This window comes from Crocodylus porosus, unplaced genomic scaffold (assembly GCF_001723895.1).
Source record: "Crocodylus porosus isolate Cpor-Errol unplaced genomic scaffold, CroPor_comp1, whole genome shotgun sequence".
Lineage (NCBI taxonomy): Eukaryota > Metazoa > Chordata > Crocodylia > Crocodylidae > Crocodylus > Crocodylus porosus.
In genome coordinates, this window is record NW_017728950.1 from 36,722,629 (window position 1) to 36,749,696 (window position 27,068).

General features: G+C 42.7%; 1 protein-coding gene across 1 annotated transcript in view; it reads left to right on the forward strand.

Moving 5' to 3' along the window:
* Positions 1-25,976, forward strand: part of IFT74 (intraflagellar transport 74) — an 80,193-nt gene extending 54,217 nt beyond the window's left edge. Inside the window, exons 15-20 of the mRNA XM_019554731.1 lie at positions 4,007-4,104; positions 5,143-5,269; positions 8,427-8,590; positions 10,494-10,619; positions 16,955-17,015; positions 25,093-25,976. Of these exons, the coding sequence (XP_019410276.1) occupies positions 4,007-4,104; positions 5,143-5,269; positions 8,427-8,590; positions 10,494-10,619; positions 16,955-17,015; positions 25,093-25,208 (692 nt within the window). The 3' untranslated portion in view covers positions 25,209-25,976. The remainder of the gene's footprint in view (positions 1-4,006; positions 4,105-5,142; positions 5,270-8,426; positions 8,591-10,493; positions 10,620-16,954; positions 17,016-25,092) is intronic.
* The last annotated feature ends 1,092 nt before the right edge of the window (positions 25,977-27,068 follow it).

Here is a 27,068-nt window from a genome sequence, read left to right on the forward strand (position 1 = left end):
TTAGTCAGTGTAAGTGAGCTTAGTATATGGCTCACATTTCTGAGCCAGCTGGATCTGGGTAAGTCTTCATTGTTTCTACATTCAGGCCTACATTTTGTCTAATTCCTGCTCTTTTTGCATCTGGGACTTCACAGTCCAGCTGTCCCGGACTGTAAAATAGTGCCTCAGATCTCCTGGTTCCCTCCCACCCCTTCAGATGGTTATACAGGATCATTCGGAATGCCTTGGATTCTGGGTGTTCAGATTATCCTCTTCAGGAACAAAATGACAGGAATCTAGGCTTAGCAAAGGAAACCTTTAACTTCAATAACTTTATTCTGAAAGCTATTAAGAATTACAGATCCTTGAAAAATAACTTAAGTTCTTACATGTATCCTTCAAAAAGCTGATACCCTGTTGCAAGTGCAAGGTTTATCAGCTTTTTCTCCAGTGTTTCATGCCAGGTCAAAGGTCTTTCTGCCTACCCTGTTTACTCAGCTAAATGACTTACCCATTCATCCCCATGCCCCTATGTATACAAAAAATATTAGTCTAGTGGTGTAAGCCAGCAATTGAAAGTTGATAGCCCTAGATTGCCATCTTGATGTCTTGGTGACTAGCACGTTTCTTGCTAGGCAGCTATTTGGAATGCAGTTCAGCAGGTGTGTTTGCTTTAGACAAAGGTTAGGCAAGTGTTCAGCACATAACACAAAGCAGAAGTCTGAATGCAGAATGGAGTTTACTGTTTGAAACAGGCATATCCTACTTTATCACATACATTTCTTGGCCAACCCCAATACTTATTAGCCTGAAGACAAAAGGAAGGATAGAACTAAAGAGGAAATCTGACACACAAAGAAAAGTGTGACTGTAGTTACCCACGTATTCAGGATTTAGCCAAAGCCAGTGAGAGTGGTAGTGTCACCTGTTCCTTCTGTCTGGATTCCACTCTGGTCAGAGTACCTTTCAGGTTCAAGGCAGTGAAGATCTAAGAGTATCTGGGTGTATTTTAGACTCCAAAAAGACAGTAGATGTAGTAGTAAAGTTCACTCCTTTCAATATACCCAACACTCTTGCTTCCATTGCGTGATATCCCTACCCCAGATAAGCAATATCCAAAGTGACATGTCAGCTTCACACCATCAGCCAATCAAAAAACATCTAATTGATATCAGCAATCAATATTTCATACCATTTATAGAACTTTTCAGCTTGTCATCCTGCCAACCTACAGGTTTACAGGAAAGCTTGAGAATTCCTTATCACAGTTCTTTACACTAAGCAACTGAGTTTGTAGAAGTCTGTTTATTTATTATTACTTATTTATGTGATTATACACTGCCTTCCCCAACAAAGGCTCAGGGCCGCTTATAGCAGGGGAAGCAGAGCAACTTAAAAAGGTAACTCAAATAAGTAAACTAACGAAGTTAAGCAGACACACTAAGTTACATCTCAACCTAGTTTCAGTTGGTAAAAGCCTGCCCAAACAGAAAGGTCTTGCAGTCCTTCCAAAAGCACCTATGTCCAGGCTTGGGCTCTGGTGGGCCTCAAGGGGAAAGAAGTTCTAGAGCTGAGGAGTGATTGCTGAGAATCACCTCTCATGCACCTCCACCCAGGTGGACATGAAGGAGGTTGCGCTTGGATGAGGTGAGGGATCACAATGGGGCACGGGAGAGAAGGCAATCCCTTTGGTATGTAGGTCTCAGGCTGTATAGGGCTTTATAGGTCAGAACCAACACCTGAAATTATGCACAGAAAGCTATTGGGAGCCAGTGCAGATGCTGAAGGACTAGAGTTATGTGCTTTGGGTGACACGCCCTCATCAGAAGGCAGGCTGCCATGTTCTGCACTAGCTGCAGCCTCCAGATGGTTTTCAAGGGCAGCCCCATGTAGAGCACATTATGGTAGTCCAGCCTTGAAGTTACAGAGGCACAAATGATAGTGGCTAGATCAGAGTCTGAAAGAAAGTGTCAAAGTTTTCTCACCAGATGGTAGTAGTGAAAGACATTCCCAGTAGGGGTGTGTGAAGTTGCTGATTTGATTTGGAAAAGATTCCACCCAATTCGGAGGCTGAATCACCAAATCTGAATTGAATTGAGAGTCCCATAAAAACCTCCGAATTGATTCAGAACATGTAAATTGATTCAGAACAAGATTCAGAGGTTTGGCAATTCAGAAGATGGTCTTACAGGGAAACAGAAACTGAGAAGGCGGGGTGGGCAGAGGAAGACTGACATTTGTAGCTGGCCAGTGACTGTGATCTTTTCCTGAGTTCTCTTCCAGTCACAGTGCTCTGGGGGAGGGACATAGAAACAACATACAACAAAAGCTGTGTTAACCGGCACTTTATTAGCCAGAAAACTCTACTAACCGGCATCCAAGGGATGCGGCAAAAGTGAAACTGGAAGTACCACTTCTGGGGACTTCCAGTTTCGCTGCTGTGAGTCGAGTTTTTCTTTGTCACTTCTTCGACCCAGGGCCTGGGCAAAGCAGCCTGCACAGGCCAAAGCAGCCTGTGCGGGGCCCCCCTTCCTGTCTCCCAGCACACTGACACTGGGGAGTGCACCAGACCGTACACATTTGATTAACCGGCATATTTGATAATATTTGTAACAGAGCTTTTACTGTACTTCACTTCATTCACCTCCTAGATACAAAACCTCATGGACTCAATATAGACATTGGGTTTATGACACACTGTAACCTGCTGAACATCTGACTCCCCAGGTACCTCTCCACCTTTTACCTGCTACACTCTCCTTCCCCCCCACCCCCCAGCCTGTCTGTCACACCCTGATGCCTCAATTTACATTTTCACTGACTGGCTTTCTTGTATTCATACCAGCCTCTGGATTCTTTACTATTTGTTCCATCCAGGAAGAGCATACACCAATTACAGATGGTTTCTCAGCCTGACAAAAGATTTTTAAACCTGAAAACTTGCTAAGATATATTTCTCCAACTATTCAGTTGGTCTAATAAAAGATATCAGATTGACCCAAAGCATCTTGTCTGCCTATGTCCTTAGACCAACACGACTACAACCTACACCCCTTAACACATACATGACACAATTTTTGCTTCCAGAACCTTGAGGTGCACTTTCCCAGAAACTGCTACACCTATCTCCTTGAAACTTGGTAGGCTTCATGTCCTCAGAAGGGGCTACCATCCCTGCTGTTTTCATCCAAATCTGCCAAAATATGACAAAGTTATAGGTATTTCAGTGATTCCTCATTATAATGTTATGACCAAGTCACCAAAGCTTGCTGAATTTTTCAAAGCCGATTCTGCTGAATTAATTTCGGACAGTGACCCGAATCTCTGAATTGAATCGCTGTCCCCTGAATAGGCCGAATTTGAATATGAATTCAATACTTCCCTGTTCACACAGGCCTAATTCCCAGCCATGGCCTGAAGATCCAGGTGCAGCCGAGGATTCAGGAGCACCTCAAAAAAAGGGATGCTGATCCCCATCCATGATAGGTGTCGTCATCCTTCCTAGGTCATACGGTGTGCCCACCTCCATCACCTCTGTCTTGTTTACTTTCAGTTTCAGTTGGTTCAGTCATGTCCTGTCCCCAACTGCAGTTAGGCACTGAGAAGGGATTGAGACTGCAGGGCCAGGGTCAGAAGAGAAGAGGTAGAGCTGGGTGTCGTCAGCCTACTGACGACAACTTACTCCAAAACTCTGTACACTTTCACCCAGTGGCCTCATATACAGCATTCCCTCTAAGTTGCGCGAATGCGCAGGTGTGCCTGGCAGCACGGCATAAGCATGCCTGCATGGCTGCGCACACCACACAGCTTAGAGGGAACACTGCTCATATACTCATTAAACAGGAGAGGAGACAAAGTGTGGAGCCTTGGGGGATCCCACATTTGTAATTTTGTAAACATGAATATATCTATTAATTTTTATGGACCCTATTGAATTGTGAGTCCTTACTTATGACAGAAAACCCCAGAACATTTGCACAATTCCTGTGTAAACTGCAGGCTCCTGTATCTTGTTTTTGATCTTTAGACTTTCTTGAGACTTTTGAAAAAATGAAGAACCAGGAACTGGAACGAAAGATGCAGATAGAGACCAACATTGTTGCACTATTAGAGCACTCAAGCAGGGTAAGTAATATTTTTTTTCTGATAAATAAAATAGTTTTAACTAATGGAAAGAAAATTGATTAAGTGAAGCAAAATATTTAATATTTAAATGAATAGTGGGATGTTTCGATAATCATAAATAGACACTATGTTTTGTTGTAACAATACAGAATTTAATTTCTATTTTGTTTTCTATAGCCTTCTCTGGGAAATTGATAGTTACAATCATTAGATTATTTTTATGATCAGAACAAAATAAAAGGGTTTTTTTCTTACTGCAATTCATAAAAATGAAAGAGAATATTCACAGATTCAGAGATTTATAGATGTTAGGGGCTGGAAGGGACCTCATGAGAGCATTGGGTCCAACCCCCCTGACTCCTGGGGTCAGATGACCCTTAAAACTAAGAATTTTAATTCTTTAGTATTTTATCTAGTCAAAGTTCTGATAGATGACTTGTCACCTCCCATAGATAATTTTCCATATTTCTGTTGCCTAGCTTATATATTAAAGGTATTTCTTAAGTATCATCGTGAGTAACATTTCCCCTAAAAGCATTCCTTGTGTCCAGCATCACCATTCCATTACCACTGTTTGGTTTTTTATTCCTTCTAAATTATTCTTCCCTTTGATTTTGATTCTCTTGAGTGACATATAAAGGACTCCTATTCAGTCAACATTTTAATATTCTCCTTGATATGATACTTCAATATCATATACAGTAGTGTAGCACAATAACTCTATAACACAGATGGAGTGATGAAAGTAATGTTATTTAAGCATGCTTAGCTCACCCTCACTGATGTTACCAAGACATCTTTTATTAAAAGGATGCTACACAAATTGACAGGCCTAAAATAGAAAATCATTATATTTAAACATCTTAATTTTAAAATATTTTTCCAACACTCTTTGCTGTAAAATATTTTATTGTAGTAAAAGAGTTAGATAATGGATAACATATTAGCAGAGCTTCTTTCTTGTTGGCCGGTTAATGCTCATAGCAAGAAAGATATAAAATACTCTTATTTATCATTCTTATTTGTTGTAACATGCAGAATGTGAATCGTATGAAACAGATCTCCTCTGTTACCACTGAAGAGCTGAAGATCATGCAGGAAGATCTCAGTTTCAAATCAAATGAAATGCAAAAATCACAGAGTACTGCTAAGAATTTGAGTACAGGTGAGGCAATTGTGAATTTGTGAATTTGAACATTCATTCTCCTTCAGAAATAAGAGCATGGATTGCATAGGACGTGGCAAAGTCCAGAATTAGTTATTTTTAATGCTGTGCCTTAAAACACACAAGCTAGGTGCGAGACAATGTAAAAACTGAGATGTATTTTCCATTATTGATTTGATGTAGCTTCTATTAATGCTAAGGAGACTTATTTGCATTCAGCATAATGAGATTAGCAATGTTTTAATTTTGCTCAAATGGGTTATATCACACCGAGGTTGCATTTCAACATGGGGATGGAACTATCTCCATTGCATTAACAGGGGATTTTGTCTGTTTTGATTTTGTCTGTCTCAAAGGCTTGGCTCTTCACAATTTTAAAAATAATATTGAATGCAAAGTAAGTTGTAGAGAGCTGTGTAGCTATAAATAACCTTACATATCAATCTGAAACTGCACCCCTTAACATCACCTGCACTTACGTGTTATGTATTTTAATAGCAGAAGTGTCAGAGAATACCTGGCGCCTGTGATATGCATGACCCGCAAGATCAAATTCTGAGGGCCAGTCATGTACATATTCACCTGCTTAACATTAAGTTAAGAGAAAGTTGAGATTAAGTTGAGAGAAAGTTTCTAGCCTCTATTTTTCCTAAAAGCAGAGGCTATTTTTCCCCTTTTTACAATCACTATCTAGTTCATAATTTGCACTGTTTTCAAGCAGACTGGTTCTCATAATCTACAAGGTTGCCAATATCATTATTGATTCAGCAAGCTTTTCCTTGTTTGCTTGACTGAAAGGAAGGGGCAGGAATGCATGATCATAAATCATTTTGCTTGGAGGCTAGCGCATCCTGTACTTGGTAGCAATTTTCAAAATAGCTACCTGTGTTATGACTAGAAAATATTTATGTGTAAATAAGCAATTACCATGCACTACATAAGCATGTATTATAGTTTTTCATAGACATCTGGATGTTTTGTATATTCAGGTGTCTGTCTTGCACATATATATTTTGCTATCACAGCATAGGTGCTATTTTGCAAAATGTGCCCTCAGATTATAGGATAAAATGTGAATAAACATTAATCTGAAACAAGCATATTTATTATTATGTTATGAAAAAACCCTACAATTTTAGAGCTGTAAAGGGATTACAGAAAAATATAGTTCCTTTCTAGAAAAAGCTTACAGTCTTAAATTTAAACACATAAATATAGAATTATTCATAAATACATTTCCTGGAATGGAGAACCACAGTAAAGGTACAATAATAAACAGAATTAAGACTCTTTTCATGGTATAATGATTGTACAGTTCCACACTTGGAGTTTCCCAAACCTTGAAATAGAGTGCAGTCATCTGCAGAATTCTTCCATTGTGATTAAAATGTGGAGTTCCAGATTTTCTTGCCCTCAAAAGATATAAAAGGTCCATCAGCAGAGGCCTTTTACAAAGAAGAAAAAAAGAGGAAACTGTAAAGAGTAAACAAATGTGCTGATGGCATAGTTTCCCAGAAACATTTCCCTGGGTCAAAGCAGTTTGGTCTCAGACTTTACTACTGTGTACATACTGCCTGCTAAACTCTGCAACTTCATGGCATATCAGAAGGAACTGGGCTGCATCCTCTTCCTGTCTCTTCCCCTAGAGAAGTTTTTAGGTTTCTTCTTTAGGTTTCTTTTCTCTTTTCAGAAAGTGTGCCTGAATGGGAACATTCCTTAGTTGCCCACCCTAGTATTATCAGTATACTGCTGTTGCACTGAAAAAAAATGTTTCTCTAATATTTCTAAGTTTTTTATTACATTTTCTGCCTGCCTAAAGCAAATGTTACTCAGTGGTCTATTTGCAACAGTCTTTAAAAAGGATTTAAACCATGGGAATATTTTTACAGATATTTCACCTGAAGTCTGCAAGTAGGTCACATTTTAAAAATGCCTTTACTGTCATTTGGAGCTTTTAATGTTAAGACCTCAGTTCAGTAGTTACTTAGGTGTCTGCTTGGCTTTCAATGTGTGGTTATGGTAGTGTGCAGAATTAAGGTTTAAGAATACAGCATTCTAGCAAGAAAAACAATTCAGGAATTTTATTACATATCAAAATAGTCTGTTTAGTTCAGTATCTTGTGACTAGTACCAGCCACTACTGAGGTCGATGCAAGAAATCCTTTCCAAAACTTTTAAATCCTTATATATAACAATTTTATATGTCTTTATTATCCATATAAATGCCCAGGTTTTTAGTGTTTTCTGATGCTGCAAAGGCTCTTGGCCTCTATTAGCTTGTAGGAATGGATAATACAGAAATTGTGAAATATCTATTCACACATGACACTTGTATACTGAGTCAAATTCTGATCAGCGTATTCCCCAAATAGTCCCACTGATGTCAAAATAAAGGTAAGTAAGTAGGAGATCTTTGTCTCGCTATGGGCACGTCTACGCGTGCAATTAATGCGAATGAACGCACCTCCAGCACAGTTCATGCTGGAGTTTATTGTTACCAGGTATGCTGTCTACATGTGCACCTGAAACTGCAGCGTGCTGAGCCAGGTTGGAGCAGCCCTGGCTGTCAGGGGGCCCCAAGGGTCAGCCTGCCAGCCTGGTGCAGCTCCAGCCCAGCTCAACATGCTGCAGAGGGGCTGGCTGGGGCACAGTGGCGGCACTGGGGCACAAGGCTACCCCCACACTTAAGCACCCTCATATCCCAGCCAGCCCTTTCAGTGTTTACACGTTCATTGCTGTGGAGTAAATAAGTTTACAAGTACTATGCTATGGTGGAGTTATATAGTTCTCAGCAATGCATGTGTAGATGCTGAGGGGGCTGACTCATGTTCATCTTGCTGTCCACTATGACTCCAAGATCCCTTTCCATTTCTGTGCTGCTAAGAGAGTCACTTCCTAGCCAGTAGGTGTGCTGGATATGTTTGCACCCTTAGATGCAGCACTCTGCACTTGTCCTTGTTGTACTGCATTGTATTGTGTACTGCCCACTTTTCTAACCTGTCCAGGTCTGCCTGCAATCATTCCCTACCCTCTGGAGTGTGCACTTCACCCCAGAATTTAATATCGACTTGGACAGAGTACGTTTCACACCCACACTGATCAGTGCTATTAGGAAAAAAGTTACGGTTGCTCTTACGATTTATTTTTTTTGTTCTAGAAAGTCAACGCTTACAAATGGATCTGCAGAAGATGGATCTGTTGGAGGGCAAGATGGTTGATGAACTGGCTTCGCTGAAGGATAAAATTGAACAAATGACAAAGGACTTAGAGATCTACAATAATTTGCCAGCTCTGAAAGCATCAGGAGAAGAGAAGAAAAAGGTATAGCAGTAGCCCTTGCTGACACAATTAGAATTACTTGGATTGTACACTTTTAGGCTATGTACAGATAATCAAAAAGCTTGAGGCTGAATCGATTCAGTCTTTACAGGTTAGTCTAAGCTGCACAGATTAAACTGAAACAAAAGTGAACAGACATTCACTTTTGATTCTGGAAATGCAGCCACATGCTTGCAGTGGCTCAGGCCAGAAGCCAGTGGGCACTAGAACATGGCTGTCTGGCTGTGTGTCCATTTCCTCTTCCTGCTACCCCCGCTGTCTCTGGGACTTGTTGTCCAGAATTACAGCAGCAGGACTCTGCAGGGTTGCTCATCACTTCATCTTCCTGCTTCCAGGTGCCTCCAGGATTTGTAGTCCACAGTTGCAGCTAGCAGTAAGTTTGAGTGGGGGAAGAGGTGTTTAACCCCCCTCTCTGGACCCACACCCCAGCCAGGGTTTGCTTGGGAGGGAGCAATCCCCCACTGTAGACTGGGCTGCATCCCCCAGCCAGGCTCCCCCCCCACTCCCCCTCAGCCAGCCCTCAGTGCTCCATCTAGGGAGCAGGGCCATCCCTGCTTTCTGGAGTAGACAGCACAGCCCATACCAGGGCTGGAAAGCTTCTTGGGATGCTGGGGGACTGTGATTTAACTTGAACCAAGAATGAGTCTGGGACAGAAGTTTCATAAACCAGCTTGACCCAAATCAATTAAGTCTGATACTACATTCAACCAGGTTTATCTTAAACCCGTTTCAGCCACTTTGAAACTGGTTTATGTGCACTGAGCTTCTGTTCTGTTACAGGTTTAAACCAATTTCTGATCACTTAATCTCGTTTATGTGTAACTTTTGTCCCTAGCCTTATAGACAAAGGCCACCATTTTTTTCTTTTCCAGTTATCCAGAAAAATGGATAGTGCAGTGGGATTATGTTCCATGACTCAGGTTTTGATGTGTTACCACAATACAAATTATGTTGTCTTCTATAGAGATTTGCTATGCCATTTTCAAATTACTGGTGTGTAGTTCCATTTCTAAAATAGTTTAAAAAAATGTTTTTTAAGTCTTGCTTGATTCCTGAATGGTAAAAGAGTTTTGCTTTCTGAATACTTGGAAGTAGTAGGAGTGACCCTAAAATCCTAAATCTGCTTGAGAAAAATAAGGAAGACTTCAAAAATAGCCTAGGAATTTTCAACAAAAATGGGAGAGCTAATGACATCAGCTTCTCCTGCATTATACTTAACATAATTGTAATCTTCAATAACACATTTTTCTGGTGTTTTAGCAATCTAATAATTAATGATAATTTCTACACTTTTTTGTATGAACATTCACCTCATTAGCTTTTCTTCTTCACTAGCATACCTTGTTGATTGCTATTGAATGCTATTATTTTTACTAAGAATGAGTGTATTTTATGAATTACATATGGAACAAGTTCTGGACGCTTTCTATATATATTTTTGGGGAGAGAGAAAAGTAGCACCAAGGACGTAAAGTAAAAATTGCTTGGAATATCAGTCCACCATAAATGAATCAACCATTGTGAGTGAGCTAGAGAACAATAGTAGCACAACAAAAGTACATACTCTTTAAACAAACTGAGTAGATGTGCTTGAACTGACAATCCAATTAAAAGAACATCATACTGCTTCTCTCACCCAAATGGATAAAAACTTGATAGAATGGAAATGGACTTTCAAAATCATTTATCAAAGAAAACTTCAGATGACCAGTAGTTTAAAATAAAACAAAAGCAATTCTTCTTTTACCAAAGTCTTGGCAAATGGCCACCTCTGTATTATCATGGTGATCGTATTGGAAATTCTTAGATTCAAATGCATTGGCGATTTTCATGGAAATAGAATACTTCAATACCAGTTTAATCCATTTGTATTTTCTCCATCTAGAAACTTCAGGAAGAGAAAGAAATATTGACAAAACGTAGAAATGCCTTCAAGAAAATAATGGAGCAGCTGAATACAGAGTATGAAGCGCTGAAGAAGCAACTGCAAGAGAATGAGACACATTCTCAGGTACAGTTGAAAATGCATCTCTTCAGATGTTGAATTCCAGATCTTGACTGTTCTGTAGGCATGAACCTATATGTGCAGGAATTTATTTAGTTTTCCTTAAGGACATACAGATTCTTGATTCTGTTTTCAAAACTGTGTCGTCTAATTGCCCAAATCTTTGTTTGGAAGTTGCATGTCTCCTGTCAACTTACTGAGAGCTGAAGGCTTCAAACATATGGATCCTAGAGTCCTTTTTAGATCTGGATTGACAGCTGCAAGAAACTAACTACTAAAACATGGATTTGTACTGAGCAATTTTCAAAGAGAAAATAAAAGTTGTATTTGGGTGAATTTACAATTAGTGTGATGCAGTAAACTCTGGTGCAGTTCATGCCGGAGTCAGCTGCTCCTGGGTCAGTATTTATATGTGCGCCTGGAACTGCAGCACATTGAGCCCAGGTGGAGAAACCCCAGGTGACAGGAGCCCGGGGGTCAGCCCTAGGTTTTGGGTGGCAGAATTGAAGGGGCTGACTAAGGCATGAGAGTGCTACAGTGCAGGGCTGCGCAGCAGGTGCCCCCACACTTTAGCACCCTCATGCCCCAGCCATCCCCCATCAGTCTACACATTCATTTGATTGCATGTAAGTACGATAAGAGAACCAGATCAAGGGCAGGAGAAGTGCCCAAGTTACCCGCAGGAAGAATACTTGCTGCAGGTGCAGAAGTAATTCTGGCAGGAGCTGGAAGAACGCTGATGCATTTCCAGAGTTCCTGCTCCCTCTGGATTGGCAGATGGAGCCCAGAGAGCTGCATTTCCAGCCCTGGAGAGAGGCCTTTGATGGAGGACTGTGATAGATAGGAAGAGGGTGCTCCAGAGTCCCTTCTGGGCAGCAGTGCCACTCAGGTGTATGTGGGCGGAGGGTCACGAGCCTGTGAAAACACACGACAGTGCAGGTTTCCATTTGCAGGCTGACAACATTGCAGCCTGCAAGGGGAAACCTGGGCTTTCACAGCTTGCAAGTGGCTGTTGGGGGCATGGCCAGGATGCAGCCAGATGAAAGTAAGTGTATAGGAAGTGAGGAGGGAAGGGGGTTTGGAGGGCCAGGGCTTGGGGACTGTCAGGGTGTAGGGGGGCAAATCAAGGCCCCACGGTGAGGGAGGGAGTGGGGCAGAGGCAGGGACTGGTGTGAACGGGGCCCCTGGGTGGGTGGTTAGACAGTTGGAGCCCAGGCAGCTCATCCAGAAGCGTGCACCTTGGGGGAGGCATGGGGGCAAGTGCCCCCCAGATTTGTTCATGAGACAGAGATGGGATGCTGCTGCCCAAGAGCCACGCTGATGCCATGTGCATGCCGCTGCCAGGTAGGCAGGGGATGCGGCACAGCCTAGCAGCAGCAGGCATATGGTGTCATGCACAGCTCCCAAGGCAGTGGCAGCAGGGCACAGAGCCGAGCCCACAGCGGCAGCTCACCTCCATCCCATATAAAAATCTGGGGGACACATGCCCCTCATTCTCCCCCTGGGATGTGCACAGTGGTAGGAGCCCCCTCGTGCCCTTGGATGAGCTGCCCGGGCTCCGACTGTCCCACCGTCCACCCTGGGGCCCCATTCACCCCAGCCCCTACCTCTGCCCCACTCCCTGCCTCTGCCCCACTCCCTCCCTCATTGTGGGGGCCTCAATCTGCCGTCCCCATGCCCCTTCACAGAATTGCCTGCTGTGGTGGGTGGCGGTCCACATGCCGCCGGGCTGCAATCCTGTGTGTTTGCAGGCTGTGTCTAGGTGTCTGTGTCTGTGTGCACCCCTCCACTCCTGCTGTGGCCTCCCGGAGCCCACGCTCAGGATGCCCTGTAGCCCTCTGTGCTGCCATCACTGCCCCACATTTTGGGTGGCTAAGCACCATTGGCCCTGGCCCTCCATCCATAGGTGGAGGGAAAAATATTATTTGGGGGCTGAGTAAAACTTGTACACAGACACACACACACACACAGACACTGCCAAGCAGGTAAGTCTGTGAAGGGGAAGTTCCGTGAATATTGCGCCACTTCAGGAGACGGTTAACTCTAAGCCATGCTGCTTAGCTCATGCGTTTGGTTTTTTCTTTTGTTTTTTTTTTTAATTTGCATCCAAGGCTAAATTAGCCAAAACTAATTCCAAATCCAAGAGTCCAGAACCATAAGTGGCCCTACTACTAGCAAACATCCTCCACCCACACCTGGGGCTTCAGATATTTCCAAAACCTTTGGCAGGCATCCTGCTTGGAGACCCAAGCCTGGAGGCTTGGGGTTTGGATGCCCCCAAGTTTTGCTTCCACTTAGCTATAAAGCCCTCAAAGTGAGCAAGGGAGGAGACTCCCATTTCCATAAACTGGGCTTAAAGTAGCTACACCTTGGCAAGTACTAAACCACGCCAGAAAAGCGGTTCTCCTGTGGTGCAGTTCAGGAAAATTGCCTTCATGGACACAGATACATGGTATTTCCCCTGCCAGGTTAAAAAGCCGCTACGCTTGTCCTGAGCCTTCAAGAGGCCTACATGTGATCTTAGTCTATACAAGGCTACTGAGCTCATGTTAGGGTATCTGCGGTGGGCTCCATGGAGATAAAACAAGCAATTTCAGTCCTCCAGCAGCCTAGGATGCACCGTTCCCAGCTTCCCTACCCAACTGGAGTGGGATAGACTCTAGTAGTGGTTGGCTCCGCGGCTGGCTGGGGTGCAGCGTGCCTCAGCGTGGAAGCCCCACATGCTCAGCACAAGGGCTCTGCAGCGGAGTCCCTGTGCTGAGGCATGCAGAGATGGGAACATCCAGCCCAGGGTTTCCTGCTCTCCCACCTCAAGGCACACTGCACTCCAGTCAGTGGGAGCAGCTGTCTGAGTCTCTGGGTGCCTCAGCATCAGGGCTCCACAGTGTGTGGAGGTGGGGAAGCAGGCATCTCACAGAAACCAGAGATGGAGGAGCAAGCAGCTCTGCCTGCTCTCCTGTCTCCCCGTTTTCCCAGCACGTGGCATTTTGGCATGCTTTGTGCCACTTTTTTTCAGGAGTGTTATTTGCTACCAGGAAATTCCAACAGCAAATTGTGCCACAGTGCTGCTAATGATCAGTGCTACACACAGTTTAACATGCAGCACATGTGGTTTGTGGCATGGTGAAGAGGCTTGCAGAGTCACAAACTGCATGTGCTCGTAGATCTGGATCTGGCCAAGTATGCTGTTATTGCTTAAGGGTCCTTTTCTTAGACAAGGGACTGCAGTTCATGAAGTTATTGCTGAATTCAGAAGGCTCTTTAGACTTACTAGTTTGTTAATTATTAATTTTTTACAAAATTTTAATATTAAGTGAAACAGGATAAAGAAACTACAGACATCAAACTGTGGTTATAGGATGCCAAAAATAGTTTTTGCTTTTAAATAAAGTTTGGCTACGCTTTCTTTCCCTGTCATATCTTTCCTTTTCCTTTCTCTTTTTTCCTTTCCTTCCGTTTCTTACGGATCAGCAAGGTGTTTTCCTTTCATATACATTTGTATTTACATTGTGTTTCCAGAGTGAATCAGGAGGAAAAAGACTTAGAAACTCCTGCAGTTTAAAGTCTTCCAGTGTAAACACACATAAATTACTGTCATTTTGGCAACAAGGATTTTACTGGTGGGAGAAGGAGGAAAATGATCAAGTTTACATAAAAACATAGAAGACAAACATTTATTTTTCTGTGCTTTTCTCACTTCTCTTTGTGTTGAAGTTTTTGTTTGGTGTTATCACTACCTCCTACTCAAGAGTCAGTTTTTCCTTAATTAGGTGAGGTTTTCTCTACTTGAGTTTCACAAAATAAGAAGCTGAGGTGACAGCTTTATGGTGGCAGACTTCTTTCATATTGAATTCATGTATGAATCATCATCATAGATGTGCATGTATTCAGTAGGCTTATTATGAAGAACCATAGTGATTATATAAACCCACAAACTGGCTGATCCCTGTAGGTCCCTTCTAGCCCCTAACATCCAATTCTGGGCTCCATAATTCAAAAAGGATGTGGAAAAGCTTGAGAGAGTCCAGAGGAGAGCCACACGCATGATCAGAGGGCAGGAGAACGGGCCTTATGATGAGAGGCTGAGCGCCATGGGCCTCTTCAGCTTGGAAAAGCATAGGCTCAGGGGTGACCTAGTGGGTGCCTATAAGTATAAGTATAAGGGATTACGAGGTCATAGTTTCATAGTTTCTAGGGTCGGAAGGGACCTGAGCAGATCATCTAGTCCGACCCCCTGCCATGGCAGGAAATAGTACTTCCTGATATCTAGCCTAAATCTACCCTCTGCCAGCTTGTGACCGTTATTCCTGGTAACTCCTGGTAGTGCTCGGGGGAACAGGGACTTCCCCAATGCCTGCTGGTCAAATGATCACTAACTCCTCCAAGACCGTTTCAGGCTGGACATAAGGAAAAACTTCTTTATTGTCTGAGCCCCCGAGGCCTGGAATAGATTGCCTCCAGAGGTGGTGGAAGCACCTACTCTGGACTCTTTTAAGAGACATTTGGACACCTGTCTTGCTGGGATCCTTTGACCCTAGCTGACTTTCTGCCCCTAGGTCAGGGGGCTGGGCTTGATGATCTTCCAAGGTCCCTTCCAACCCTAATGTCTATGTAATATATGCATCTGTACACTATCATTTCACTGCTTGGGTGTGACAAATCTATTTCAGTACAATGTATATGTATCTTCTCTCCAATAAATAAAAATATTTCCTCTAACATTACCCTTTTCTAAAAAAACCTTCCTTGAAGGAAACTGAAGTCTAGGATGACTGATTAGCTGGCTTGTCAGGATGAACAGCAATGGGTGTCCAGCATGTATCCTTCAGCATGTATAACCTCAGTTATAAACAAATGTAGATTTTTTTTAATGACTTGACAGTTGAAAACAATGGCTTTGAGTATTTTTTGATGATGTGGGGTGTGACATACAAGACAGAGCTTGTAAAACAATGCTGAACATTTCCTTTAGTATTTTATATACAGTCTCTTTTACTAGGTATAACCCAGGTAGCATCCATATCAGACGTAGTATAAATTATAATTCACTGCAAATATCTATTTTATACTGTATACAAATATGAGGACCAATCTTTGCTTTGAAACAGAGATAAAAAGTGACATGTGAGTTGATTTTCTTCCCTCACAATAAAGGTAAGTTTAATGTCAGGTAACAGCATCCAATTTGTTAAGAATTTATTTTCAACTTCAGATAAGTCAAAGCTGTTCTGAAGTACTCGGGAAGTGAATTCTGAAATGTTATTGGCTGTTCTCCTTAAAATGTATAATGATGACGTTCAACCTTTAAAATAACCTTTAAAAATAAATTAATTGTTTCTATATTTGAAATGAAAAATCTTGAACAGTAGCATCAGAAAACTATTTAATAGTATGAAATTATATTGTAAGGAAGCAACCTTCAATTTAATATCCACATTAGCTTCCTGTTGATGCTGAAAGTATTGAAGAAGTGCCAACATTTAACCCACACTCGTACAATCTTCTCACTGCAGCTCTGCTCTTATCACAGCTTCTGGCATCAGACAGGAAACTCAGCTATGGAAGTAAGGAAGTTCCTTCTGTATAGCAAAGAGTCTAAGACAGTGTCAGGAAAAATTGAATCTTAGTGATTTAAGATCACATACATTTGAAGAAGAGATTTATCTTTCAGCAATACAAATAAAGGATAATTCATATCTTCCTCTAGTGTTCATATTTTCTCTAAAATTATGACAACTAATATTTGGGTGATCTTTGAACAAGTATTCATCCAGTTTTTCATGTACTATAATAGTAATAGCATAACTACACATGCATTACGCTGGCTTAAATTTACTACACAATAAAGTTAGTCCCAAGTCAGCCCACACATACAGTATTACTGTGCAGTAAAGCGCCTACACATGCAATACACGGTAAAGCTGTGTGATTCATGATGCAGGTATAAAATTTACGCTCAAGTCAGCATAAATTACCATATTTACTGTGCAGTACAGGCATGCATGTGTAGACACCCGCCCATACTGCACAGTAATTTCAGGTACTGTGCAGTAGATGCACATGTGTAGACACACCCACAGTGATTCAGTATCCTCACCTTTGCGTAAACACTGGAGTAGGTTATGAGCAATTTTAAGTCCTTCCCAATTGTTTATCTCTTCCAGTCATCTGTTGTAGCAACCAAAAGTTCTTACCAGTATAATAGAATGTGAGGTATTGATAAGACTTAGTTTGATTTTTTTTTTATATATATATCTAATATAATATTTATATATATAAATGGGTGTATGGTTGTTATTCATTTTTGGCTGTTGTTAACATTTTCTTTTTTGTGTTTTCAGCTTACAAATCTGGAAAGGAAGTGGCAGCACCATGAGCAAAATAACTTTGTAATGAAAGAATGTATCCTTTTCCTCCCTCTGCCCCTCCACCCCCCAAAAATGATGAAAATGAACGCACAGCATAATTGAGAGAGCTTTCGGAGAGAACAGCAAGGTTAGACAGAACCAGTGCTGCAACGTGGGGTGGGTGAATAGAGCGCCAGCCCTTTTCACTGATTTAGAGGGGTGCCAGAATTGCAGCCCCCATTGAATCCATGCCTCTCTTACAGCAGAGCTTATATATAGGGCGCCCACACTGTGGCAGCATCAGCCTTCCTTGTGGCAGCAGCTTGTGCATGGGGATATAAGACTCTCCAATGCTTGGCCCTCCCCTGCCCACATAAGGTGCTAGAATTCCTAGTTAAACCTTTGGAAAGAGCAGTTTGAAAAACCTCCAGTGCTTTGAAAATGTTTTTGACATATGAGCTATTATATACAGTGAAACCTGAAACTTGGTCTTATAAATGACCCTTGATAGTACTTCCAGGCTTCCAGTATTCTTTCATTTGACCATCAAAAAAATCATTTCTGTGAGGCTTATGATACTCTTGAGGTCATCATAAAAGATGTGTTTCACTAGTTGGTTTTCTTACATCTGTCCATTCTTATCCCAATGATCAGCAAGAGTATAGAGACTTTTTTGAAATTTATGTAGCACTATAACTGCCCATAATATTTTACATGTAAAATATAGTGCATAAAAAACAGAAGGGGACAAATAATGCCTTTTGGTTAGATTGTGTGCAGTTCCCATTAAATGCAATACAAGTTTTGTAACTTAGGGCAGAATTTGGCCTAATAAGACCTTCCAAAATCAGAGTTTTTATACTTTAAGAGAACATTCGTTGCAACTAGTTGCCTTACAATAGCTTTTACATCCATTTTCAACTAACAAAAATAGAAAACATCCATAAAATTGATGTTTTGTTCTTAATTAGCCCTACCCTGCCTACTTACCACAGAGATCTGAGATTATCGCACATTTGTTTTATTATCCAAAATAAGATTGTCATTGAAATAAACTTTTCCTCTCATGAAAAATTACCTTAAACAATAGCACTGAAATATCCAAGATACTGTGAGGTCATTGTTATATAATTACAGCAAAAAATATCATAGTTACATAGGAGTTGCAAACCATGACAGACCAGGGGTCGGTCCATCTGACCCACTCTTCTTTCTTGGACAGTGGCTGATATTATACACTTTTAAGCAAGGAACAATAGCATCTGCAGTAGATAATTATGTAATGATCCATACATTAGAGAAATTTGTTCCTAATCCCAGTCAGTTAGTAATTAGTTTACACCCTACAGCATTGAGAGTGTTTTACACTTTTTTTTTTTAACAAATGTAATGTTCTTAGTAGTCTGTGAGGTGTCTGGTTTTTTTTAAAGTCCTTTAGGCCACAGTGACGTTTTGCAAACTGAATTCTACAGATTTTATTATTTTTTCCTATTTTGGATTATTTTTTGGAAAAATGTGTCCAGTTACCAGGTCAACCAAATTATTAATGAAACCTGTAATGCAGTAATATGACACCCTAATAAAACATCCACTTTCTTTGCCTGAAAAGAACTAATAAAAGATTAACTTCAAATAAATATTGATTCCCCTTCATAAGCAATAATGAAGTATTATTACTTACACTGTGGCCTCTGAATCCCCATTGTAAATAGAAAAATCCTACCACAGTAGTCCCTGTGTTGTTGGTTTTTTGTCCCTGAGCTTCCTGTTCCTAGAAGTGGGATCAAGTAAATTGGAAAAGCCTCCAAACTTTATGATCATTGTGAGAGAGAGAAGGAGCCAGGAGGCTCCAAGGCTCCCGGGCTAAGCAGAGGGTAAGTGGCCCCAGGCCCGCAGCCCCAAGGAGCCCGGCAGAAATTCCCCTTACCCAGGTGTGTTGGGAAGGGCGGGGCTGATATTTCCCCTGCCAGTATAAAGAGGAGGCCGGGACCGGAAAGCGGGAGCAACGCAGAACCGGAAAGAGGAGGTGGAGCAGGCCAGCGCACATTGAAGGGAACGCTGAATGCAACGTTGAACGCTGGTGGGAGCCTCTGGCAGAGAGCAAAACTCCAGCCGAGTTTTGGAGCCCAGTTTACTGGCCCCTGCGGGGAGTAGAACTGTTTGTTTACTGGCTGGGAGCTGGCTGAGCCCGGCAAGAGAAGGGTACCGTAAAAACCCTAATAGGGGGCACTATTGACTTTGGGTACCATAGTCCCTGTAATAGGGGTGCAGATCAACAGTGAACTGAAGCTGCTAAAAAGGAATCTCGTTAAGCCCTACGGGGGTGCTCTCCAAGAGCCAACAAAGGGGTGCCTGACCCCTCGAAGGTCAAGTTTGAGTTGAAAGGGGGCTGCTGACCGATGGAGCAGCTACCCAGATCAGGGTACACTTCGATATGGCCCAAGGAGAAATGAGGCGGGATCGAGGTACGAGAGGGCAGGAGGCTAACCTGAAACGGGAAAAGGAGAGCAAGGGAAGCAAGAAAGGAAGTCCTCCAGGACTGACCTGCTTCACTTGCGGTAAAAGGGGCCATATAGCCCGAAATTGTCCTCGGGGTTTACGGACAGCCAGGACCAAAAGGAAATGCGACAGAGTCCACAGACCACCGAACAGGACCAGGGGAAACCCAAGAGGCGGAGCTGATGGACTGCTGTGTGGGGGACAGTTCGACTGATACGGTGCAACCCCTACCTGAGGTGGTTGTGTGGGTAGAAGGCCGGCCAGTTCAGGCCGTGGTAGATACTGGGTGCGCACAATCCCTGGTGCGCCCATCATTGATTGCTTGGAAACAAGCACCGAGATGTGCCGTTGTGCAGATGGTATGCCTCCATAGGCAAAGGACCTACTACGAACGACGTTTGTTGAATGTCCAAGTGAATGGGATCAGTAGAGGAATCCCGGTGGGATTAGAAGAGAAAATTTTGTATCCCATGATATTGGGTTGAGATTGGCCAGAGATATTTGAAGTTTTAGCATCGCTCCATACCTCCGAGAGCCCTAGAGAGGGACTAGTTGAGGCAGGTCCAGAGATGCAAGAACTGGAGATAGAGGCGCTGGCCAGTAGCAGTCAATTCCGTGAGGCCCAGGAGAGCAACAAAGAACTGCGGGCCTTCCAAGAAACCGAACAGGCGAGAATCGACCAACAGGTAACACTCCCCGAACAAAATAACCCAGTGCCCCGGGTTGAGCTACGGAATGGTCTGTTATATCGGATTAAGCGGGGTTAGACTGAAGGAGAGGAGCTCGTACAATTAGTTATACCCAGAACTTACAGGGAGCCACTTCTATGCCTAGCTCATAGGAATCCCTTGGGGGGACATCTAGGAAAAAATAAGACAGAAGCCCGCTTAGCTAGATGGAGCTTTTGGCCCCATATGTATGAGGAAGTGGAAGGGTTCTGTAAGGTCTGTGAGCTATGTCAGAAGGTGAGCACTTATAAGCCCCCCAAGGTACCACTGCAGCCAATGCTGGTGGTTTGAGAGCCGTTTGCTAGGGTGGCTTTGGATGTAGTAGGCCCTTTGCCTCGTAGTGTAGCGGGACACCAATTCGTGTTGGTACTAATAGACTATGCGACTAGGTTTCCGGAGGCTATCCCACTGTGAACAGTTACAGGACCCAGGGTTGCAGAAGAGTTAATGAAATGGGTGGCCAAATTTGGTATCCCTCAGGAGATTATTACTGACCAGGGGTCTAATTTTATGTCCCTAGTATTGGGTGCCATGTGTAAAATATTACAGATCCGTCACTTAAAGACGGCGGTGTACCACCCCCAAACAAATGGTCTGGTGGAATGCTTCAATGGCACTGTTAAAGGGATATTATGCCGATGCACACAGATAGAGCCAAAAAAATGGAATCTGATGGTCCCTCCCTCCCTATTTGCAATTAGGGAAGCCCCGCAAGCATCGCTGGGATATTCCCCTTTCAAATTAACATCTGGACACAGGCCCCAGAGTCTATTAAATATAGTGAGAGAAGGGTGGGAGGCAGACCCTAACCCAGGAAGAGGAGCCTCAGAGTACGTGAGGGATTTAAAAGAGCATCTCCAGTTCGTAAGGGAGGTGGCACAAGAGAACTTGAAGCAGGCACAAAGCAAGCAAAAAGAAAGATATGATGTGCACGCTAAGGAGAGGTTGTTAAAAGTAGGACAAAAGGTGCTAGTGCTGTTGCCTAGCTCAACTAGTAAATTTTTGACCTGTTGGCAAGGCCCTTTTACAGTACTAAGAAGAGTAGGACCTGTGGATTATGAGGTCTTGCGCTCAGGGGCCAAAAGGGAGAAACAGATATATCATATAAATCTCCTTAAGGAGTGGCGCGAGCCCGAAGGCCTGCTAATTTCTCCTGATCCCGAGCCGGAGGAATTTGGGAGACAAATTACAGATAACCCAGAAGACCCCAGAGATGGAGATAGGGTCCTCGTAGGGAGGCAATTGGAGATAGGACAGCTGAAGCAGTTGCAAGATCTGATCAAAGAGTTTAGGGATGTCTTCACCGATAGGCCGGGGAAAGCTGCAGGGGTTGAACATAAAATCGTGACCAAAGAAGGTCAGGTAGTACGAGAGAAATGGCGGAGGATCCTGTATCATAGATACCAACCGATCAAAGAGGAGCTGGAAAAGATGTTGGCTCAGGGGATCATCACACCATCCCACAGCCCATGGCGTAGCCCATTAGTAGCTGTGACCAAACCTGATGGGAGTCTGCAGCTGTGTGTAGATTTTCGTAAGCTAAATGCCCTGACACAATTTGATGCGTTTCCCATGCCGCAGGTGAGCGAGTTAGTAGAGTGTATAGGTCAGGCGAGGTTTATATCCATGCTTGATTTATCCAAAGGCTATTGGCAAGTGCCTTTGAGAAGGGAAGACCAACCCAAGACTGCCTTCGGTACACCTTGGGGCCTTTTTGAGTTTAAAAGAATGCCATTTGGGCTTAATGGGGCAGCCGCCACTTTTCAGAGGCTGATTGATTGGATACTCGCACCGCATCAAGGTTACACCTCTGTGTATATCGATGACATAGTAATATACACTGAAATGTGGGAACAACATCTAAAGGCTTTAAGGGCCATCTTACTTGAGCTTAGGCAAGCAGGACTAATGACGAACCCAAAGAAATGTGCGCTGGGAAAAAGAGAAACTGAGTACTTGGGATTCTTAGTGAGGCACGGACGAGTGAGACCCCTTGCTGACAAAGTGAAAGCTATTAGAGAGTATGCAGCTCCTACAACGAAGAAACAAATGCGGGCCTTCTTGGGACTTGCAAGTTACTATAGGAGGTTTATACCTAAGTTTGCGGAGATAGCAAACCCCTTAGTCGAGACGATTAAGGGTAGAAAGGTGTGTGGCATCGACTGGACTGCAGATCGACAGAGAGCCTTTGAAGACCTCAAGCAGGTCTTGTGCCAAGAGGTAATTCTCCATACCTCCAATTTCGCACTACCCTTCATTCTGCAGACTGACGCTTCAGCATTCGCGCTAGGAGCCATGTTATCACAGGATATCGATGGAGTGGAGCGGCCAATAGTTTACGCTAGTCGGAAGCTGAACGAATACGAAGAAAGGTATTCCACGGTGGAACGTGAATGTCTAGCTATTCGGTGGGGGGTGGACTATTTTCGTTATTACCTCTTGGGTCGCAAATTTAAGTTAATAACTGACCATGCTCCATTGAGATGGTTAAATACTGCAAAAACAGATAATGCCCGCATAATGAGGTGGGCCTTGGCTCTCCAACCTTTTCGATTCTACGTTGCATACAGGCCAGGGAAGGCGAACACTGTGGCGGACTTCCTATCACATCATGAAGAAAGCGCCAGCACCGAGCCAAGAGAAAAGAAAGAGGTGGAAGGTAAAGAAGCCAAACAAAACATAGTAAGGCAAGAAGGTGAAGCGCCTTGCGGTGTCTTGAGGGGCAGGATATGTGAGAGAGAGAAGGAACCAGCAGGCTCCAAGTCTTCCGGGCTAAGCAGAGGGTCAGCAGCCCCAGGCCCACAGCCCCAAGAAGCCCAGCAGAAATTCCCTTTACCCAGGTGTGTTGGAAAGGGCAGGGGGCCGATATTTCCCCTGCCGGTATAAAGAGGAGGCCGGGACCGGAAAGCGGGAGCAATGCAGAACCGGAAAGAGGAGGTGGAGCAGGCCGGCGCACATTGAAGGGAACACTGAATGCGATGAACGCTGGTGGGAGCCTCTGGCAGAGAGCAAAGCCCCAGCGGGGTTTTGGAGCCCAGTTTACTGGCCCCTGCGGGGAGTAGAACTGTTTGTTTACCTGCAGGGAGCTGGGCGGCAAGAGAAGGGTACCGTAAAAACCCTAACAGAGGGGCACTATTGACTTTGGGTACTGTAGTCCCTGTAATAGGGGCGCAGATCAACAGTGAACTTAAGCTGTTAAAAAGGAATCTCGTTAAGCCCTATGGGGGTGCTCTCCAAGAGCCAACAAAGGGGTGCCTGACCCCTCGAAGGTCAAGTTTGAGTTGAAAGGGGGCTGCTGACCGACGGAGCAGCTACCCAGATCAGGGGAGCCTTATTGGTCTTCGTGTTTGTTTTGATTGACTTTTCTTTGTAGATTATCTGTGAGGAACTGAGGATACGTGGCCAGACCAGCTGGTTGGCCACCCCCCCAGTGGAGCGGGCGAGGGTGTAGGGGTGATGGACCCCGCAGAAACTTGGGACCTCGCGAGATGCCGGGGAGACTTATAATTGAGACATCTGAACTAACGCTGAGACATCTGAACCAACTCCATTAACATCAAAGACGTGGCAGGCGAAACATGCGTGTGGGACCCCAATTATAGCGGATGACACCCTAGGCAAGTGGCAGGCGGCGTCTGTTAGGTCCACAGGGGGCAGTGATCCCCGACAATCATGTGTATTCTACCCTAGTACAATGGGCTGGTCATATTGTTCTAAGACACACCAGGCCTGCTACATTCACACTACCTCCCAAACCTGAAGTCATGTGGCTAGCGTTTATGCAAGGCAACACAAGTGCCAATAAACTCTACCCATCTAGGAAGGTTTACTGGAATATGCGGTGCTGTATGAACCCAACCATGCTGCTGCCATGGCAGGTAGCCTGTGCAGAGCAGGTCCACCACATCTCAGTATGGTACTGGGTAGCCTAGATTTCCCATTAGGGGACTTGCATGTTCTGCTTGTGGGAACAGTATTTTATGAATTCCTGTACTGGCAGATATGATAAATTTCATTACTACCAGTTTAGACACAGAAGGAGCTCCTATTAGCATAGGATTTGCTCATTCCCTAATGGATCTTTGGACTTCATAGTCAAAGACTCTGAGGAGCTTCCTAGCATCACATGATTTAAACTGGAATTCATTCCTATGTAAAGATGACACTATGGGGACGTTTTGTCAAAACAAGTGTTTTGGACCATGTCATTTTTAACAAGTATATAAAAGCTAATGAAATAGAACATCAAGTGAAATATCTTCAAACAGGATCACAGCCTAAACACCTGCCCTTTCTGTCTCTTACTGTTAGCTGTCCTGAGCCTTTGTTGGGAAGGGTGGCATATAAATCAAATAAATAAATCAACCAGCTGCCAGACAGAAATAAGTTAGTTGTCAGGTAAAGTGAATACACAAAACAAGAAAAAGTCCCTGAATTATAATCTTGCTACTGGAAAGCTATTTCTAACTCCTGATGTACTAAGTATCCTAAAACAGAGAAGATTTGGTTTCAATCTGCTTTGTCTTGCAGAAAGAGAGGGACATTTGTGGTTACTAGGAGCTTTTACATCTTTGATTTTGGAGTCTTGGAGCACATCTTCCTGTAACAGCAAGGCAGTCTGCAATGGATTAATTTGCTGTTTGGTGATGATCATGATCTGCAGGGGTAATACATATGGAGAATAAATGTTACTTTAGTTAGTAGACTCTTGTTCAGCACACTTGTTGTGATACAGCATCTAAACTAACAGAGTATTATTCTTCTGTTCAGATACAGTTTGAGTTTTTCAGTTACCTGTAAGCATTGACAGATTTTGCTAAAGGAAACTGGTAATCTGGTTCCCTTATGTTCTCTAATTATGTTACTATTTTTACTGGAAGTTTGTTTCTTAACTCTTTCAATCAGTCATAGCAACAAAAAGTCAGGAAAGTAACTACCAGCCAATAAAGAAGAATGTGAGTAAGCAGATTGCGGATTATAACAAAACTCTCATAGAGGCTTTACAGAACACCAGGAACTGAACCCAGGCGCTTCCTTCCTGCTTCAGTGGACCAACAATAGGAGATGTCCCCAAGTACTGTAGAAAGAGTTTATATCTCAAGAGTAATATAGTAGATGCACTTCAAAAAGTCTTTCAAAGTCTAGAGAGATTATTGGTTCCAGCAGTATTCCCGTTTTATATACAGAGGGTTGTGAAAAGCAAGTAAGCCAGAAAGAACATGAGTGGGCCCATTGCTCGATACACACTGAAAATGAAAATATAGTTCACTCTACCTAATTGACTGTTTTGGGCTCAGTCTTTCTCTGGCAAAACTCATATTGGAAAGAATGGAACTCTTGCCTCTGCCTTGATTGGCCTGTAGTTAGTGGTATGCTTGGATGTTAAATTATGTCTTATTAAGATAGCAAGCCAGGTTCTCAGCTGATGTAAATCATTATAGCTTCATTGATTTAAATGTCAATTTTTAGCAGTTGAAGATATAACCTAAAGGCTTCTATAATCAGAAGCTATAAAAACTTCCCCAGAAGTACAAGAAATTGAAGAGAAAACCATATGTGACCAGTGCATTTTTAAAGTTTTGTCACTGAATTTTTACTACTTTAATTTTTTTTTTTACATGTGACATCTGTTTGCATGACTCTAGGATAAGAAATGTATTGTGGAGATTGTAATAAACTTAGTTCTATAAAATATTTTCTTCATGTTGTCTTTGTAAACAGCATTTGAGTTTTATGTTTTATGCAAGTACAGGCATTGAAGGCAAAATTGCTCAATTATTTTCTTGAAAGTATTGTCTAGCAGGATCATCTTTCTTAGGTTTCAGGCTCCATTGTTGTAACAAATGCAGCCTTTATCTGGATGAAAAGAATATGTAAAATAGAGAATTCTACTCAGCTAGCACTATGACAATCCTGTCTGAATTCAATTTTAATTAAACTATTTTTCCTATCCAGTTTGGAATAAAGGCATTCTAGGACACTTTAAAATGAAAAGAAATTGCCACTGTTACTTAACCTAATTTTCCTCATTGCTGTGTAATTATCAACATCCTATTATATTTCCTCTACCTGGAAAGTTAAATTAGTAATGCTGTTTCTGGCTGGCCAGAAAACAAGTTACTACTTGTAGCCTGCAGACAGCTAAATATATGTGGGGCTTCTGACAACAAACCCATGATCTTTTATCAAAAACCCAAAGCAGCAGGGAGTGGGAGTTGATCATTACTCTGCTGTCACAAAATATTTTTCCAAAGGAAGACTTGAAGTTTATAAAAAGAGACTGAGCAGAGAATTAGAAAATAAGCTGTGGAGGCCATAACTTGACCTACTTAGGTCATTTCCATCTGTTAACATCTCTGAATATTGTGCTGTCATCTTGAATATGAAGAAAAGTTATGAAATGGAGAAAAATCAAGATTCTTGCAAGGAATGTGGTTTCCAAATTCAGCTTGGTAAACCATGCTCCTTTCTATTTATGCATATATAACATTTAGACATCAAGATGGAACAGGATTTCTATAAACAAGATTCTGTTATCTAGGGGAAATTCCCACTAATGTTTCTTCCTTCCTCTTAAAGTTTCAACTATTCCAATGAATCCATTATTTGTTGAGATAAAGTTGGAGTCCAATATCCTCACAGGTCAGACTCTTCATCAGCCAGTTAGACTGCTTGCTGAATTCCACTTATGCTACAATAACACATTTTGATGAACAATGGAAAGAAGCTGCACACTGAATAAACATTCTGCCCAACATTCCCTTTCACTCTGTGCAGGGAGATGCTTGTTATGCCATAGTACTGATTTTGTAAAATAGCCTGGGAAAGTTCACAGAGCTTTTTGTTCTTCGCAAGACTTCTATCACAAACAAATGTTCCTT